Raw genomic sequence first — 18,868 nt, 5'->3', positions numbered from 1 at the left:
TGTTTTTGATTAAACTGATGAAATACACATTAATTTGAATGTTAGAACTAAATAATTTCATTTTAAATGTAATGATCTCACACTGAAATTAATTGTGATTAATAATAATACTAACATGACTTCATATATATGGTATACTAAAGCTAGGCACTATAGATACTTTATGATATAAATTATATTAAATGTTCAAATTTATTGCCATTTTCATATAAATACTTTCTTATGGGTAGTACTTGACTAACAGCCATTTGCTCAAAGTTACAACAAGAGCTGAAAAAATGGCTCTTCCTTGCACTTAATGTCTGACTCACTGTCCCAGAATTCACTATGGCACAAACATATTATGTACAGCTTATGATGAAGATGTAAAACATATATTCATGCACACAGAACCTACCATATACTGTATGTATTTACATATAATCTTATATCCTTTTACAGTCCTAACCACATACACAGTCTTTCTTCAACACTGCAATACATCTTGCACCAGTCAGATGGACACCTGTACAACATAGATTTTCAACATTTTCCTCATAAACATATGTACAATCTTTTCACAATCCTTCTTCAGATTTCACAGGATATTTTTTGTGGGATATTAGGGGTGAAGGAATGAAAATTTTCTATTGCTGCAAGTGCTGTTACGTTTTGCACTTTTCAACAAAAGCAATTGAGCAAATTTTATTGAATGTCATGTTCCTTAAAACTTCAACTGATAATGAAATTTCACCATAGGGACTGTTAGTAACAGTATTGCTTTAAAGTTTATTTCTGTGTAATTACAGTGTGGCATTTATGCAAAGCTGTGGTTCTTTTATTTGTATCTGGAATCTTTCTGATTCCAGTTCATTAAATGTCATAGGATTAACAAGAACCTATGTAATATAATGATGAATTAAGCATTTCAATGCTATTAAGCTTCTTGAATAGAGAGTTCCCTGCGTTTTCCTGTGAGGATTGTATTATTCCTGCTTTATTCCTGATTCAGGATTTATGATTTAGAAATGCATATTTGTTTTTGAATGCTGTTTTGAACACATTTACTGTAAAATAATAATTTATTAGGAACAGGGCAATTTGTTTGGCAAAACATGGTATTTATCACAAAGCAGTACTATCTATAGATTATTTTCTTTTTGTCGATAATATCCCTGTAAATTCTTCTAGGAGGTGTAGAACATAGAATTAAAAGTTATTATGTGGTATATTGTATAAACATGACTCAAATAAAAGATAATTATGTTACCATTTTGTATTTTCAGGCTCGGATAGCATTTTTGCAAGGCGAGAGAAAGGGTCAAGAAAACTTGAAGAAAGATTTAGTAAGAAGAATAAAAATGTTAGAATATGCATTAAAACAAGAAAGGTATTTATCTCATGTTTCTCAACTGGGAAGTTTACATAGAATACTTTCATATTAATTAACTTGATATTGATAATTGAAGAAAATTGTAGAATTTGAACATTGGTCTGAATGAAAAAGTGTAATATGGAACTAAATTCAGTTAAGTTGGAAGTGTCTTGGTCCAAGATTTGGGTTCAAACTATTTCAAATAGGGCTAATTCATATGAAACAGCAGATTAACTATTATTTAATTACAGGGTGGAGGCTATGACAAGGAATGAATTTGGTACTTATTTAATGTGCCAGCTATGGCTATTCCTGAACCAGTTGGTTTCCTGCCTTGATTGTATCCCAAATTGTCTATTTCAATATGCTCCATTAGAGTTCCTCTTGAAAAGTCTTCTGAAGCTCCAGCTGATGGAAAACGTGGTAGCTAGGCTACTAATTGGTACAAGATACTAGAACCATAATATTTATTGCTTTGTCAGTTGCTTCCCAGGTACAATTAGAAGGTATTGATGTCATTTTATATATCCATACATGGCTTTGAGCATAACAATGTGAATGGTCTAAGATTGTTATGAACTTTTTTAATTAGTGAAAGCTCTAACAAGAATTCATATACAGCAGTCTATGATTTGGAGATTATTCCCTTATGTTAAACTCTACATTGTTGAAACCCATTACAGGTGCCTATTTACCCTTTTTAATTTAGAAGACAAATCAATTCAGTTATTTAAAGACTAAACATTTATTTTTGTAAACAGAAACTAACTCATTGTTTTTATTTTAATGTTGGTCAGTAAATGAAATGGGTTGTATATATGGTTCTGTTTGCTTTTTGATGGTAGAATTTTTTAAAATATGCTTAATACACTAGGCACCTGTATACACAAAAATGATTAAACAGGAGACTTGCTAATTAAAACAGTATTTCATATTTCCAAGTCTATCCGATGACCAAAGGCAAGTTCATAAGAGCAATCTTCACTGTTATAAACTTCTCTCCTCCCCTTTCCTCTCCTCTCCTGGGTGCAGTGGAAAGGCTTAAAAAAGTCATGATTTGGCAATCACAACCAACCTTTGTCATTGATGTCCACATGCATATAAAGGAAGACTTTGATTGCATGATCATGATCACCATCTTGATTTCTTCGATAACTCTGCTCCCCCACTAGTCTTCAAGAAAGAACTAGTTTTTAGACAAAGCTTAATAGGAAAGATCACAAACATTATGATTGGCCCCACAGCCAATCCTACCAGACAGGATGCCATAATCAGTGATGGTGACCTTGATCATTTCCTTTAACTATAGGGCAAGTCTCCTGATGGGTGATTTAATTAGCCACGGGCAAGTAAGCAGACGGTAGCTAGCTGTCCATGAATCTGTGATTTTAATTTACAAAAGTGCAAGGATTAATGTTTAGACATCTTTGTATGAATGTCGTAAGGAAAATGCAAAGCTAAATTTTATTTACTGGTCAATCCACTTATGTTTTTTTTAAGGGCAAAATATCATAAACTAAAATATGGCACAGAATTGAATCAAGGTGACTTGAAAATGCCAACTTTTGAATCAGGTAAAATCTATTTATTGTATTTAGTCCACATTCTTTTGTCCACCTTTTATACCAAAATAAGTCTTTACAATCAATATTGTTTTGTATTGTGATTAAAATTGGGTTTCATTTTATTCACAAAAGTTATATGATCTTTTTCAAGTTTTCATAGTATTACACTATTAGCCTGAAAAAGACAGACATTTTGGGTTTTAAAGTATCATTTTATTATTAAATCCAAAAATTATAATTTTACAAGGCAGAAGGATTTCAACTTTTCAGTCTTGTTAAAAATATTTATAAAGGAACAGAAGTGCTGTTTCTTGATAACTCCATAAAACAATGTTAAAGCCCATTGCGTGGGAAACATTAGAGAACATTTCTAAAGTTCTCATGTGCTACCAGTTGGCAGTCAGAGAAATAACCTTGAAATGGAGAAGATTTGGACAATAGTCAAATAAGTGGGTATCTTTTGAACATCACCTCCAAGAAATGTTGTCTACCCCAAAGAATCCTTAGATTATTAACCCTAACCCTTAATTCTTAACCCTAACCCCAAAAAAGCCTTGGTTAAAGTTCGCAATTATGATTCCATTATAGAACAGTTGCTGGGTTTTATAGTGGCATAAGAGAACATCACGACAGTAATTGTTAGTAAGAAGAATATTGATGATGAGTTCAAATGTACTCCAAACCATCTGAATGGACCTATAAGCTTTGGAGGATTGTTCTAGGACATGGGTATCAAACTCGCCACATCATGTTGCCGTCACATAATGTTTCACAATGTTTTTCCCATTCTCAGAGCTGAGGTAGGCATGCCACCAGTTTGACACCCCTGTTTTTGGACAAATGACTCTGAAGTAGAGGTTTTGGTGTTACATGTATCATTATATCTGGTGGAAACCAAACATGATAACTTTATATTGCTTGTCAAAAAACAAGTGCTATGGTTTGGGGGATGCTTTTCTACTTCAGGATATAGTCAATTTGCTAACATTGCAGGAAGCATAGATTCTGCTTTGGCTCAGAAAAATTCTACAGCAGAATATCAGGTAATTTGTCATCTAAACCTGAAGCTCAAATGAGTTATGCATATAAATGAAATAAATCCAACACAATATTCCCAACTTATAAGCAAGTGTATGAAAAAATGCATGATGAAGAAGAAATTCAGAACTGAATTTGGTCAAATCAAAATCTACCTAAATCCCATAGAAATATTGTGGTAGAACTAAAGTGTACAGTTCATGTTTGAAATTTATCAGATGTTACTGAACTCAAGTATTTCAGAAATGGACCAGAATTTCTACACAATGATGAACAAGAATGATCACCAATTGCAATAATTAATTAAAACTGTATATATAAATAATTATATACAAATATATAATTTGTATATTATAGTTAAAAATTAATCTAAAGAGGGGAACTCTTTTTTCTCACACTGCTACATCACATGGTGGATGACTTCGTTTATGAGCTAAATGAAACAAACACCATATTTCAGTGTTGTATTACTCTGACTCTGTTTATATTCTGGAGTAAGCTTGTTTCATCTAGAACACATGACAATGCATCCAGGTCAGACAATTGACCAGAATGGTTCAATCCAGAGGGGGAAAAGAACATTTAAGACTTCTCCAAAATAGTCGATTTGTGGATTAATGAATTACTCACATGCTTAGAAAAGTCTTAATAGTCAATGATAAAGGTTATAATTACAGTACCTCTAGATAGTATGTCCCAAAGTTTCTTTTTCAAGAAGCTTTCTGGTTTTTTTTTTTTTAAAGATGTTTCACTTCTCATTCAAGAAGCTTCTTCAGCTCTCTTAAAGTAGCAATAGCAGTTAGACTTATATACCGCTTCATAGGGCTTTCAGCCCTCTCTAAGCGGTTTACAGAGTCAGCATATTGCCCCCACAGTCTGGGTCCTCATTTTACCCACCTCGGAAGGATGGAAGGCTGAGTCAACCCTGAGCCGGTGAGATTTGAACAGCCGAACTGCAGATAACAGTCAGCTGAAGTGGCTGCAGTACAGCACTCTAACCACTGCGCCACCTCGGCACATCTACAAAGAAAAACCAGAAAGCCCAATTGTCTCTTGAAAGCACCTTTGGGACAACCATGATCTGGATGACTGAGAATCTCCATAGACCTCTAGAGAGTATATTTTCTTAGCCCAACACATTAAACATATGCCTTTCTGTAAATAGATGTGATTGGCAGTGGCAATTTGCGATATTTGTATTGGTCAGATCACTTTTAGAATACTGTGTCTATCACCATTTTAATGAAGGACAATGACACAATAAAGCATGTCCAGCTGAGGGCAAACAAATGTAAATGTCCTAGAAGGAAAACTTGAAGGAAGGTTTGATGCAGTAGCCTTATTTAGATTAAAGAAGAGAATATTGTGGGGCAAATACGATGACTCTCTGCAAGTATTTGAAGAGCTGTCATGTAGAATATAGGGCAGACATTTTGACTTGTTATAAAAGACATAATAGTAACCAATGTGTTTTTTAAAAAACAGTTGGAAATCAGAATATGTTTCTTAAAAGTAAAAAAAATAGTGCAAGAGTTGCATTGGGAGTTTGGAGTTTCCTTCGTTGTAAATATTTAAACCAAGGTTAAATAGCCATAAGAAATGTAGTAATGGATTCCTACAATTGGCAGGGGAACTGGATGTTCTCCAAGATGGCTTCCAATCTTTACATTCTACGTTTCCTCACTTTCATAGTTCACTTTTTTGTTCAAGTTTTCTTATTTTTTGATGTAAGCCATTTATTCATATTATCTGTGAACAAGATAAGGTTCATGTTATTCCTCAAGAACAGTAATAAAAAAAGTATGGAACTAAAAGTAAAATCAGCAAGTTTTTTTAAAAGGTGGATTAAGTAAATTAATCAGAAAGCTGATGAAAAGTTGACACAGTTAAAGAAATTAAAGATGGCAGGTGGCTGCGCTTTTCCTTGTCAATGTTATTATCAGCTACCAAGGGAATATTCCATTCTTTAGTCCTATGTAAATATAAATGTTGATGTTCATGAGGAATGCATGTATCAGCAAATATAGCTTTTCATTCAAGTGGAATCATATATAACCTGGAATTATAAAGATTATATGTACCTCGTAACTTTTCCCTCACTTTTAAACATCTAATAATATACTAAAAATAAATTGTGGGTGCACCATCATTGGAGGCTTTTAAGAACAGACAGGACAGCAGCCATTTGTCTGAAACGATATAGGTCTCCTGCTTGAGTAGGGGGTGGGTCTAATAACAGAGTTGTTATTTTATTCAGATAACTAAGAGATAACGGTGTCTTGATGGCACATAATTAGTCTATTTATTGTGTTTCAGAAGAAACCAAAGATACAGAGGTTCCTACAGTGCCTCATAATAGTCAGCTAACTTGGAAACAAGGCAGACAGTTGCTAAGACAGTAAGTATCATATTATATTGGGTTGAAGGTCATTGTACATTGAAACATAAGTACATAGGTTCTGATGTGATTGTGTATGCTTCTTTGAACTTAGTACTGTAATTAGCAATTAATCTAAAATAAGTGTTTGGAATTTTTTTCTTGGAATAGATTTACTTAAAAAGGTAATGTGAATTAAACTTTCTAGAACCAAAAAGCAGTGTCATAAGCTTTAAGATATTCTTGAACAATTTGGTAATAATAGCTGTATTTTAAACTGCCATACAAAACATTTTAAAGGCTCACTGGTAGATTGTGTGTATGCATGACTAAATTCTACTTTCTTTTATCTTTTAGATATCTCCAAGAAGTCGGTTACACAGATACAATATTGGATGTACGATCACAGAGGGTGAGGTCTTTACTTGGACTTTCCAATTCAGAACCAAATGGCTCAGTGGAGACAAAAAAATTGGAACAGATTCTTAATGGAGGAGAATCTCCCACATCAAAACAAAAGGGTCAAGACATGAAAAGGTAGGCAAACTAATACAAATGTTTAGCATAAATGATTGCCTTCAAAGCTATATCTAATTTGTTTTCTTTAAAAATGTTATTTTTACACAAAACTAAAAAGATGGTTTTATTTGATTAGAAAGATGTATCTATTTTTATAAAAACAAAAATACCTCAGCTGAGATAAATACTGCATCTGTATAACTTAGGGTAATTTGCAAGAATTTGTGGAATGAAAGAGTGTCTTTTCTCTCAACTAGAAATTAAATAATTTATTGCTATGCTTCTATCATTTATATTCATGCAATTTTGACTACATAATAGTCAATCATACTATTTTATGGTTAAAATTGTTTATTTTCTGAAAATTTTCATTATGTGAAACTAACAATTTGTGTATTAAAAAGTACACGCAAATTAATTTTTATCCTTAATGACATTTAAATATGAAAAGGTTACAATCAGAACTTTAAAAAAACATATACGTAGTTTCCTTGATATTTATGAATTAGAAATAAGTTTATTTTCTCTTGAGGTGAAATAATTGAGTCTTAGTTTGAAAGGAGATCACAGCTATTTCTGATATTGCAAGTTATTTCTTTTGTAGGAACCCCAGTGATGTTCTTGAAACATTTAATTTTTTGGAAAATGCAGATGATAGTGATGAAGAGGAAGAGAATGATATTATAGAAGATATTACAGACGGAAAAGAAAAACATCGGATAAATAAAAAGCACAAAGTAAAAAAGACCAAATAGTTTTATTAACTATTGTTATTTTAAAGATTTTGTTATTCTTTTTTTGTCTTTTTGTATAGTGAACTATTACAGTAAATAATGGAATAGATAAATCAAGCACCTTAATATTGTTTGTAGTTTTGTTATCAATACTTTGGATAGGCATGAATGGAGGGAATGGTGTTGATAAATGCTTAATTCTAAGTATATTTATCTGGCTGCTAATTCTGTATTGCAGCATAATTTTCACCTGCCATAATCATGTTAATGGGACTGTTGGTGCATGATGGGTAAAAAATATTTAAACAGAATAACATATCCTTTACAATCCTTAGAAAGGGAAGGAAAAGATTACATAAAACTATCCCATGAATGATAGTATCTTTAATGGTATTTCTATCAAAACTGATTTATAGATTGGAAATGAAGGACTAGCTGCTGACCTTACTGATGACCCAGACACAGAAGAAGCTTTGAAAGAATTTGATTTCTTAGTAACAGCAGAAGATGGAGAGGGAGCAGGAGAAGCACGGAGTTCAGGAGATGGGACAGAATGGGGTAAGAAACATAAAAAGTGGTAGGAAAACAAAAGAATTTGAAAGAAAAACATATATTTCAATTATATTAATTTGAATTTGTATTCTCTTTTCTCTGTGATATTGTTAGGCATTTAAATCTTGCTGGTTGGTTATCATTTTATTTTTTCATCCTACTGTTTTCTTCCTGTAGAAGTAAATCATACATTTGTCAAATCATTTTGATAATATTAAGCAGTTTGTTTTGTATATCTTAGAATTATTGTTTAAAACAAAGTTATGAAATAAGGCAGTGTTTTAATGCACTCCTTAATTAATAACACTGGCAGTCAGTTATTTTAGACATACAAATTTGCACAAAATACAGTGCATTACATGTTGACATGGAAAATAATTCTTAGAAACCTTTTTAGTAATGCATGCTTACCTTGAATTTCCACTGAAATTGATGGATCTTGCTAAGATATTGTATTTTCTAAACTAAACAAATTTACCCATTCCGTAGATCACCATTAACAAAAATACCCTTCAATGTTTTTGCAACACTCAGAATGCTGCCTAGCAGTCATTGGAAAGATTAAATTTTTGATTACTTGTTAACAACATGAGGTTCTGTTTTTCATGCCCTTTCCAAAGATTTATTGTGTTGTCAGTGGAGTTCAGTTGTGTGCGAAATGGCTATATTTGTATTTTTTTCAAATCCATATAATATGTTTTTATTAATTTCAAATTGTTTTCAAAAGAGGTGAAAACGCAAACAAAAAGAACAAATATATTAACATTATTTTACTTACTTTTAAGATTCCAGTTCTAGATATTATTCAGAGGATGTCTTGAAACAAGATAGGAAATATATAATTAGAAATACAAACATTGCAGATATTTTTTTATTGGATTTAAACTTTATTGGATAGAATATGCATTGTGCAGGGTACAGGATCCCCTGTAAAAGTGTAAAGTGGAGTAGCAGGAAGTATGCTGGATTGATGTTAGATGTAGATGCATGTTTTAAAATATACTATTTTAGCAGTTATCTGCCTTTTCTTCTGATACAACATTTTATACTTAAGTTGAATACTTTGGATTGCATCCAGAAAAATACCTATGTAAGGGATAAGGAACAACACCTTCCCACTGTTCTTGCTGTAGCCTACCTGATCAAGAAAAGGCTTGAAACTACAACAGTTAAAGGTGTTGGGAAGCTCTCCATCTACTAAATTCCCTTAATGTTATACAGACTGTTGGATTTGTTAATATTTCACACAATTTCTTCAATTCATGTATGAATCAACATGTGCATAGTTGATATTTGTATTATTATTATTATTCACAATTGCACAAGTTGATTACTTCCTCTAAGCTAATGAAATTGGCCTTCTGATTCATGAGAGATAGGTAAGAAAGATTTCAGTGAATTTATATTTTCTTACTAGAAAACAATTTTTACCTATTGAGAAGAGACTTATTCAGTTATATTTGCAAAGCTGTGACGTATTCATTAAACAAATTTCCCATTCCATAATTAATAATAGTATATGTAAAAAAGAAGTCAGGAAGTTGAAAATAACTGATTTCAAAAGTTTGCGTATTTTGCCTTGTAAATTTTTGTTGTTAGCAGTTTAATCCATATTATGTAATATAAGTATAGCATAGTATTATTAGACAAGAATTTTAAACTTGAGATCATATTTTTCTTCCTTAAGCAACATTAGGAGTGTATTTCTAATTTATCTTAGAGAGTAGACAGTACCAGTGAAGAGGTAATAATGCTTTTTTTTTTCTTGAAGTTCTATCTCACAGAAAGTTTTAATTTCCTAGAACTAACATAATGGATTACTGTTAACTTGAAAGTGTGAATCATCTTGTTAATAAAGACATAAATTGAACAAAGCCTTGACTATTTAGGAAATAGTGATCTCATTTTATTCAAAAAGTCTTAGCTGTGAAATTTCTTTTTCAAAATATTTTATTAGAATCTGATTTTATTGTGGTTAGAAGTAAGCAGTGCTGAGTTTAGTAAACAGTCCCAAGTAAACTAACACAGTATTGAAGCTTTCATCTTATTCTTCTCCATTAGATAATGCTTGTTAGCAGGTAGAAATGTAATTAATTTTAAAATAAAGTTATTGACGCTTGCTTCAGCATTGAAAATAATCGAGGGAAATCCAGAACTCTTATTCTTTTTCCAATGAGACTTCCAAGTAAAATGTGTTACTTTTCTGGGCTTAAAGGGACAAACATTCAAGCATTGATTATGGATTTACACAAGTCTGTTTCAACCATCATTCTCTGCCGTCCTTAATTTGCTATGGCTGGTTGGGTTGTGGTGAATAAAAGAAGAGTTCAGTAAATAAAAAGTTTGAAGATGTCCTACAATATGCCAAACTATCTTGGTTATATTATTATTATTATTTAAAAAATCTTAATAGAGTAAAACTTTCTATTACCTTTATTGCTGGATTTATTTTGGAGCTACTAGATATCATTGCATGGAGAATAAGAATAGAGGGGAAATGCATGGTTTCAGAATTCAGTTTGCACTTCCTAAATGGTATTGCATGAAATAAATTTATTTGCTTATTTAAGTCTGCCTGAATAATTTGTTAATAATGTCTTACTAAAGTTGCAGTAATTGCATACATCAGTCTTAATCAATTAATTTCATATAATTGAATAAGAAAGACATTCAAATTTCTTCTTTATTCTAGACCAGTTACTATAAAATGACAGTTTGAAGCATTGTACCAAACAGTACAAGAAACTGCACCTTTAAAGTACTGGAATGTTTTTTAATAACACTTTTTATTGATTAACCTGTAACGCTCACAAATAGTTTGCATTCCCAATTGTTGTTTTATTTTTCTTTTAATAATATGTTGCATGTAGACAAAGATGACCTGTCCCCAACTGCTGAGGTTTGGGATGTAGACCAGGGACTAATAAGTAAACTGAAGGAACAGTACAAGAAGGAACGAAAGGGGAAGAAAGGGGTAAAGAGTAAGTGCAGATTCTGAATCTTGAAACAATTTTCTGACATCATGTGGAAAACAATGTATGTTGTCATCTTTCCCCTCCATTTTAACGTTTTGCTATTTGGGGGGCAACCAACTTTAACTTTCTGTCTGATAAATCTGAAAATCATAATTTCTGAAAATAAATTATTTTCAATTTACACTGGAGGGAGGAATGTCAGAAGGTGAACAAGTTGTTTTGCTTTAGAGTTGTCTGGAAAAATGGCAGCAATGATTGGAAATTCCTTCCAAATGCTAATAATCTTGCTTCTCACTATAATTACCAGACATTTAAAAATTTTACTTGTTTTTAAGGAGTTATGAAAAGAAGAAAATTAATACTATTTTTAATAATCCACAAGTTTGAGATTATCTTATAGTATTGCAAGTGGTCACCACCAATTACCTCCTTTTCCGACATTTTACGTATGTGCAAAAAATCAGAGTTGTCTACCTCTTACTGCTATTGCTGTCTGCAGAAATTGCATGGAATGCAGGCTTATTTTGTAGGTGACATTTGTTTGGAAAACAAATCAAGGGATAGGAGAGATTTGTTGGAGAGGAGAGTGATGGATTTTATTTTATTTAGGGATTTGGTACAAGGAAGAGGAATCTCTTCTGCTATTCTGCAGTATTGCTACAAGGAGTCTGATCCTTTGTTTTCCTTAATTTTTCATCAATCTATGAAATTCGGAAGGAAAAAATTAAGTTAGAAGTGAAAGAATTATACCTATTGATGGCTAACAAATTTATTTATGAATGATTAATTTTGGAATGAAAATCATTTTAAAGCTAAATTTATACATAGTTAATATGGTAATAAAATGTCATCACTCTCTTTCACTGAACTAAATAGCTCCCTTAAACTAGGAGATATACAGTCCAGACAGGAAGAATTCATAAAAGAGAATATATTACAGTAAGCAAAGGCAGAGCATTTATTTGCTGGATAAAAAGGGTTATTATTATTATTTGTTTATTTATTTGATTCTATATTGGTGCTTCCCAACTGGAAGCTTGCAATATATTGCAATATAATATAGTATATAGCCGTGATGGCAAATCTGTACCATGCGTGCCCTAGGTGGCATGCAGAGCCATATTTGCTGGCATGCCAGTTGTCCGCTCCAGTGCACATGCGCGTGCCGGCCAGCTGATTTTCAGCCTTCCGGAGGGCTAAGGGAGGCTGTTTTTGCCCTCCACATGCTCCAGGAAAGCCTCTGGAGGCTGGGGAGGGCAAAAAACAAGCCCAATGGGCCAAATGGAAGTTCGAACTTCCGGTTGGCTCATTGGGGCTGTTTCACCCTCCCCAGGCTTCAGGAAAGTCTCTCTAAGAAGCTGGAGAGGACAAAAAACAGGCCCAACAGGCCAACCAGAAGTTTGGGAACAATCTGTTTCTGGCTTCTGGGGAGCCAGGGGACACCATTTTCGCTCTCCCCAGGCTTCAGGAAAGCCTCCAGAGGGGTCATGTATGGGTGGGATCACGCGTGTATCCGCAGGTGGGCAGGGAGGATTGAATTGGTGTGGGTATGCAAGCACACGCTGGGACAATTTTGGCACGCCATAAGAAAAAGGTTCGCCATCACTGGTATATAGTATATATACAATATAAGGAAAACATACACAATATAAGGAAAACAGGGTAAAAATGCAATCAAGTAAAATAAAACTGTGATCAAAGAAATAATGAAAAATCCAGACAACCAAGTCCCCAAAATATACAATTTACACATAGTCCTTGACTTACAACAGTTCACTTAGTGATCTTTCAAAGTTACAATGGCACTGAAAAAATGACTTATTTTTCATAGTTACGACCTTTGTAGCATCCCCATGGCCATGTGATCAAAATCCAGATGTTTAGGCAACAGGTTCATATTTATGACGCTCCTGGTGTCCCAAGGTAATATGATCCCCTTTTGTGACCTTCTGACAAACAAAGTCAATGAGAAAGCCAGATTTGCTTAACAACTGTGGCAAGAAATGTCGTAAAATGGGTCAAATGTTTCACTTAACAGTAGAAATTTTGGACTCAATTGTGATCGTAAGTCGAGGACTACCCGTATTTGAAGCACATCTACCAAGTGGTTCCATTCACGCCACCTCCAAGTTGAGAGAACAACCACATCTTTGAGGCCCTCTGTAGTGCTATTGGAGAAACCATGGGGATTTTAAGGGGAGCTATGAACTTCCTAAGTCCCAAAATATTACACTGCTTTGTTGAAGGAACCTGCACATACCAACTCTGTTGGTGTATATCATCCAGGCACAAATCACAAAAAATAGGTAGTCCCTTAAATTGGTAGTGATTTATAAGCAATAACCAGCATCTTGAATTGCACTTGGAAGCACACTGGCAACCATTGTCATTCATGAAGCAAGGATATCACATCGCTGATTGCATTCTGGGCCAGTTGAAATGTCTCAGGGCAGCCTCACAGAGAGGGCATTGCAATAGTTGAGCTGCAGGGTGTCTCAAAACTCATAGGCTTACTATGTAAGCTGCGGAAAAGATTATCATAAGCTGTTACGTGCCACATTGACTGAGCACTGGTAGCTACTCTCTTCTTGATTTTAGTTTGCAGTGATCTGCTTATGGCAATGCGGATTCAGTGCTCCAGTGTATCAGTTGTGAATTACACTAAGTAGTGTATTTTCTCTTCTGCTCTATTCCATCCTAGAAAGTAGCTACTGTAGTCTTGGATGGACTGAGCAGCATGAGTTTAAACAAAGTTTTAAAAGTTAAACAATACTACTTAACAGAGAATATTTAAACAAAGTAGGTTTAATGCAGGAAGAATTTAAATGATAAATAATATACTCAGTTTACAGGGCTGAAGTTTAGATTCTAATTCTATCTTAGATATACATTCTATCAGTAGAATTTACTTCCACATGTGTTCATGTACAGTAAAAGAAACACACATAAAGACTATGAAAGTGAATATTTTCATCCTTTAGTAATGTTTAAAAACTGCTTTGGAGGATTGGTTTTTTTTCTTTTTGCATGATAATTTGCATTACTTCTTTAACCCAGTACTAATTGCATTATTCCCAATGGGCCTTTCCTGCCTCTTCTGAAATGTTTCTAACCTGTTATATTATTTTCTCCTTTATCTCAATTACAAACATCTGTTGGAAGCTTATTGAAATTGCAGTAGAGAATTGATCTAATGAATGACAGGTTTTAATTTTGAAAATTCTAAAAGATTATTATTTTTGAAGTTCATAGTTTTGCTAATCATAGCAAGAAAGTAAAGAATTAGTTTATATGCAGCTGAAGAAAGTGTGAACATTATTTGCTTTTTTGATCACATTATTATACAAGCAGAGCAGCTCCTTTGTTGACAATTGGTAGAAGTACTGGAGAAATCATGTGCTTATGTTAGTGCTTGAAATAATCTCAACTATGTACGTATTTATGTATATGCCATGTATTACAGGTAGTCCTTGTAACTTGTAGCCATTTGTTTAGCAACAGTTCAAATGGGGTGAAATGTTTTACAACTGGTCCCACATTTACTACCATTGCAGCATACCCCATGGTCATGTGATTGTGATAGTGGTGCTTGGCAGCCATTGCACATTTTTGATGGTTGCAGTATCCCAAGGTAAATTGACCACCATTTGTGATGGCTTCTGACAAGCAAAGTCAGTGTCTCACTTAATAATCCTGGTGAGTCACTTAACAACCTCAGCGAAAAGATCATAAAATTGTATGTGGTCACATGTTGCCTCACTTAATGACCACACCACTTAACAAATTTTTCAGTCCCTTTTGTAGTCAAAGACTATTTTTTAATCAAAAGTCTTTTTTTTTGGTAGTGTAGATTATCCAAGTAAGTAATATAATTAGTATTTACCTAAAGGATAATACTGAGAAAAAAATATTTACAATAATTCTAGCCTGATTTAGCCCTAATGGTCTACAAGTAGTATTCTAAACCTTTCTGAATAAACCAGACATAAAACATGACAAGATAAGCTAATTATAATTTGTTGTAAGGTTACATTAACATATTTTTGTATGTTTGAAGGCACAGACTCTCATCATCCCTTGCAATCACCTGATCAATGAGCCATGTCATATCCAACAACTCCGGGTGGCTTATAGTATTTATTTTATTATTGATATAAATCAATAGTAAAAAATCTAGTATGGTAAAGGCACTATTAACTTAATCTAAGGGCCAAATGCCCTGTAGAAGAATGCTATTTTGACCTTTCTGAAGCAGTTTCTGAAGTAATTGTAGAAGAGAGGCAATCATTGCTTATGGGGCAGAGTGTTGCATAAAAAGAAGTAATAACATCTGTTACCTGGCCCATGTCCCATAAACCTTGAAGAAGACAGACCTGAGATAGATGCTCTATAAATGACTGGATTCAGATTTGATTTTGGCCAGGTATTGCCAATCCTGATACTGCATTTTTAAGGGTAATAATCAGGAGTTCAAAATTGAGCTGGATGTGTACTGGCAACTTCAGAATAGGTGTTATTCTTACTTTATGGTTTGCTCTCAAAGCAATTTTGTACCACATATAGCTTCTGGGTCTCCTCCAAAGGCAGCCAAACATAGAATACATTGTAGTAGATTACTTAAGTGGTAAAAGGGGTGGTAATTCCTGTTGCTGGAGCATTTTAGACAGAGAGGATTGTAATAGGTGCACTTGTTAAAGCTGGGAAAAAGTTCTACTACCTGTTTGTAGTATAAACCATAAGTCCAGGAGAACCCCAAATTCTGGGACTTTCACCACATGACCCATTCAGGATGAGATAGCAGTGAAGAATTGGGCTTCATCAGTATAAGTAGTCCTTGATTTATGACCACAATTGAGCCCAATATTTTTGTTGCTTAGCAAGACAGCTGTTAAGTGGGTTTTGCCCCATTTTATGGCCTTGCTTGCAGAGCTGTTGAGTGAATCAATTCAGTTGTTCAGTTAGCAACATGGTTGTTAAGGGAATCTGCCTTCCCCATTGACTGCTTGTCAGAAGGACGCAAAAGATGATAAATTGATCCTGGGACACTGCAGGCATCATAAATACAGATAAGTTTATAGTTGCTTGAACATCTTGGATAATTTGACAAAATATTGCTCACTAATGTAGAGATGCTAAGAAAGCATGCTTTTATTTATAAGTATTAGTCAGTTATAGATTTCAGTGGTTTTGATGAGTCAAGCTTCTTGAATGTATTTTCAACATCAGGAGAAAACAAATGTGGCTTTCATAGTATCAGAGAATTGCTTTCCTCCTGTTTCCCTATCTGTATTTCTTAAAGCTAGATGGATCTCATTTCTTTTGCTTTTCTGAACTCCCATTTTTGGGCATTTTCTATCTTATTTCTGTGGTGTAATTATGGGATTTCTGGGGCCGCAAAACATATATTTAGGATTGCATAGAGATAGTACAACTGCCTACCCCAATCTGCTCAGGAGAAATATGAAATAGAAGTTCTGTCGTATCTCAATTTTAATTCCCCCCCCCCCAATCCCAGCAGAATATTGGAAATAAATTGTGTAAAGTAAATCAGCACTCTTATGAACAAGATAATTTACTGAAAATTGAACAGAATGGAACAAAATTTGGGATTAAGGCAGAAGCTAGCAAAAGAAAAAATAGGTTTAAAAATGAACTGAATCTGCCCCAGGGCTGTAGGGAAAAAAATCCAAAAAAAGAATTTCCCCCAGTGCATCTCTGTGAACAGGTACTTGGACAGTAGCTTGGAATGTTTTGGACTCTCTCATTCTCGGATCCCCCCTCCTTCTTGTTTATATGATTCGGAGTGGAGCTATTAGTAAGGAAGAATTCCAGAAAGTATGTGCTAAGTGAATTTCCTCCCTTACTTTTATATAAGAGAGTACTTTGTTTATTTTTTAATTCTTTCATTGGAGCTACATCTCATATTAACAGTTTCAGATCAGCTTTGTGGTTATTAATGATGGTTCTAAACATTAAGTGTGCTTTGATACTTATAAATTACTTTTTTATTTAGAAACCCAGAAAAGGGGGAAAGTTGACAGTTTGTTGCCTCCCAGTCACCCAATTATTGTTTCTCTTTTTGTAATCAAACTTCTCTAGTATTATCAAATAATAAAAATTCTGGGGGTGGTTTGTACATAAATTCTATGGCCTTTCATAAGGAGTTCAGACATTCAAGTTTTCTCCTCTTTTACCGTAAGCAGAACACCAGCAATTTAATTTAAAAAAACAAAAACAGTCTGAATCCTTTTTTTGAAGCTTTATTTTTAATTCTTTTTCAAATATACAAAATACGTTTTATGAAAGCATCTTTATTTAATAACATCACATTAAAACAATATTAATTAGCAAAATGGGCGTGTAAATGGATATTAATTTAAGAGGGAGCAATAAAATGAACCTTTGCTGCTGACATTAATTTACAGGGGTCAACAGGACAAAACTGCACGACATGATATCTGATCTGGGCGATGATGAGCTACCCCACATCCCTTCAGGAGTCATTAATCAATCTAGGTCACCCTCTTCTAGAATGACTGATCATGAAGGTGCAAGAGCAGAGGAAGGTACAACAAATTCACCTATTTATTTGTATTTAGAAATTTTGATATAAAATAACGCACATTTATAGCCCATTTGAACCAGATGCCTATATTAAGATGCACTTGCAACTTGGTTCTGAAAAGACTACCACTTTATATTCACCAGATTTTGTTTGGAATGATAGAAAAATGATACTTAAAATTGAGTTTAAAATATATACATAGAATAAATGAACTTAATAAAACAACAGGGAGCAACAAATTATAAGACATGGATGAAATCAGTTTTCTAGTGAGCAGTGATTTTCTGTTTTATTCATTCTAGTGTAAGATCCCCCCCCAAAAAAAAGTTGCATTCACAGTAACTGATAGCACAAATAAAGAGTTGATTGCTAATATATTTTGGAATATGTAAATAAGTGCTAATCAAAATCTACATATTCATCAACTTTGAATATTTTGTGTAACGTATACTCCTAAAAATTCTCTCCAGCAAAAAGAACCTTTCCTTAAAAAACAAATCTTTTCAAGTGAACAAATGGATTACAATGTAAAACCTTTGATATATTAGATTTATGTAGCAAACTATGGACAGTCACATAAACATCTTGACATTAGTTGATCTGCTTTCACTATTATTAGTCCTGGATCCTTTATTGTCAGCAAGAAATGTACTTTGCAGAATCATAGAACTGCTATAAAACCATCTTCTTTCCTGATTAACAATGTTTGAGTCATTAAGCTATTCAAAGAGATAGGTGGTAACTTTTATGATATGCAATGTAGCTGGATGAATCTGCTTATGATGCATAGAGGAATGGATGTATGACCTCATTCACCACAGTGCAAAATTCAGGCATTCCATGTTGAAGTTTATTTTAAATCAATAAACAATAAATAAATTTTATCTTTGTCAAAACCAAAGTATATCCTAATAATAGAAAGGATTGTTTTTTATTTTTATTTTATTTTCCAACTATGCTCTGCATATGCATGATTTTTTTGGTTACTTTCTTGTTTTCTAATTTCAGCGAGCTCTCCAATACCAAGAAATACAGGCTTCACATAATTATAAATAAATAAAACTACATCATTCTTCATATATTTTTTCTTACAATGATCGCACTGAAAACTAATTGATTTTAACATGAAGAGTATGCACGAAAGGTTTCTAAGATAAATAACCTGATATCTCAGTGTAAAGATAGAACA

At 33.4% G+C, this 18,868-nt stretch overlaps 1 protein-coding gene across 4 annotated transcripts in view; it reads left to right on the top strand.

Annotated features, from left to right (window-relative positions):
- STRN3 (striatin 3) overlaps positions 1-18,868 on the top strand; it is a 41,374-nt gene that overhangs the window by 11,494 nt on the left and 11,012 nt on the right. The window contains exons 2-9 of one of the 4 annotated variants that reach the window (XM_032230352.1): positions 1,266-1,369; positions 2,855-2,928; positions 6,277-6,355; positions 6,692-6,871; positions 7,458-7,590; positions 8,004-8,145; positions 11,010-11,120; positions 17,540-17,680. In XM_032230352.1, the coding sequence (XP_032086243.1) occupies positions 1,266-1,369; positions 2,855-2,928; positions 6,277-6,355; positions 6,692-6,871; positions 7,458-7,590; positions 8,004-8,145; positions 11,010-11,120; positions 17,540-17,680 (964 nt within the window). Of the gene's footprint in view, positions 1-1,265; positions 1,370-2,854; positions 2,929-6,273; positions 6,356-6,691; positions 6,872-7,457; positions 7,591-8,003; positions 8,146-11,009; positions 11,121-17,539; positions 17,681-18,868 lie in introns of all 4 variants that reach the window. The other 3 variants (XM_032230344.1, XM_032230359.1, XM_032230366.1) reach the window with 3 other exon arrangements.

The sequence above is a fragment of the Thamnophis elegans genome, chromosome 1 (genome assembly GCF_009769535.1).
Source record: "Thamnophis elegans isolate rThaEle1 chromosome 1, rThaEle1.pri, whole genome shotgun sequence".
In the NCBI taxonomy this organism is placed as follows: domain Eukaryota; kingdom Metazoa; phylum Chordata; class Lepidosauria; order Squamata; family Colubridae; genus Thamnophis; species Thamnophis elegans.
The sequence above is the reverse complement of the archived record's forward strand: the minus strand, read 5'-3'. Positions and strand labels throughout refer to the sequence as shown.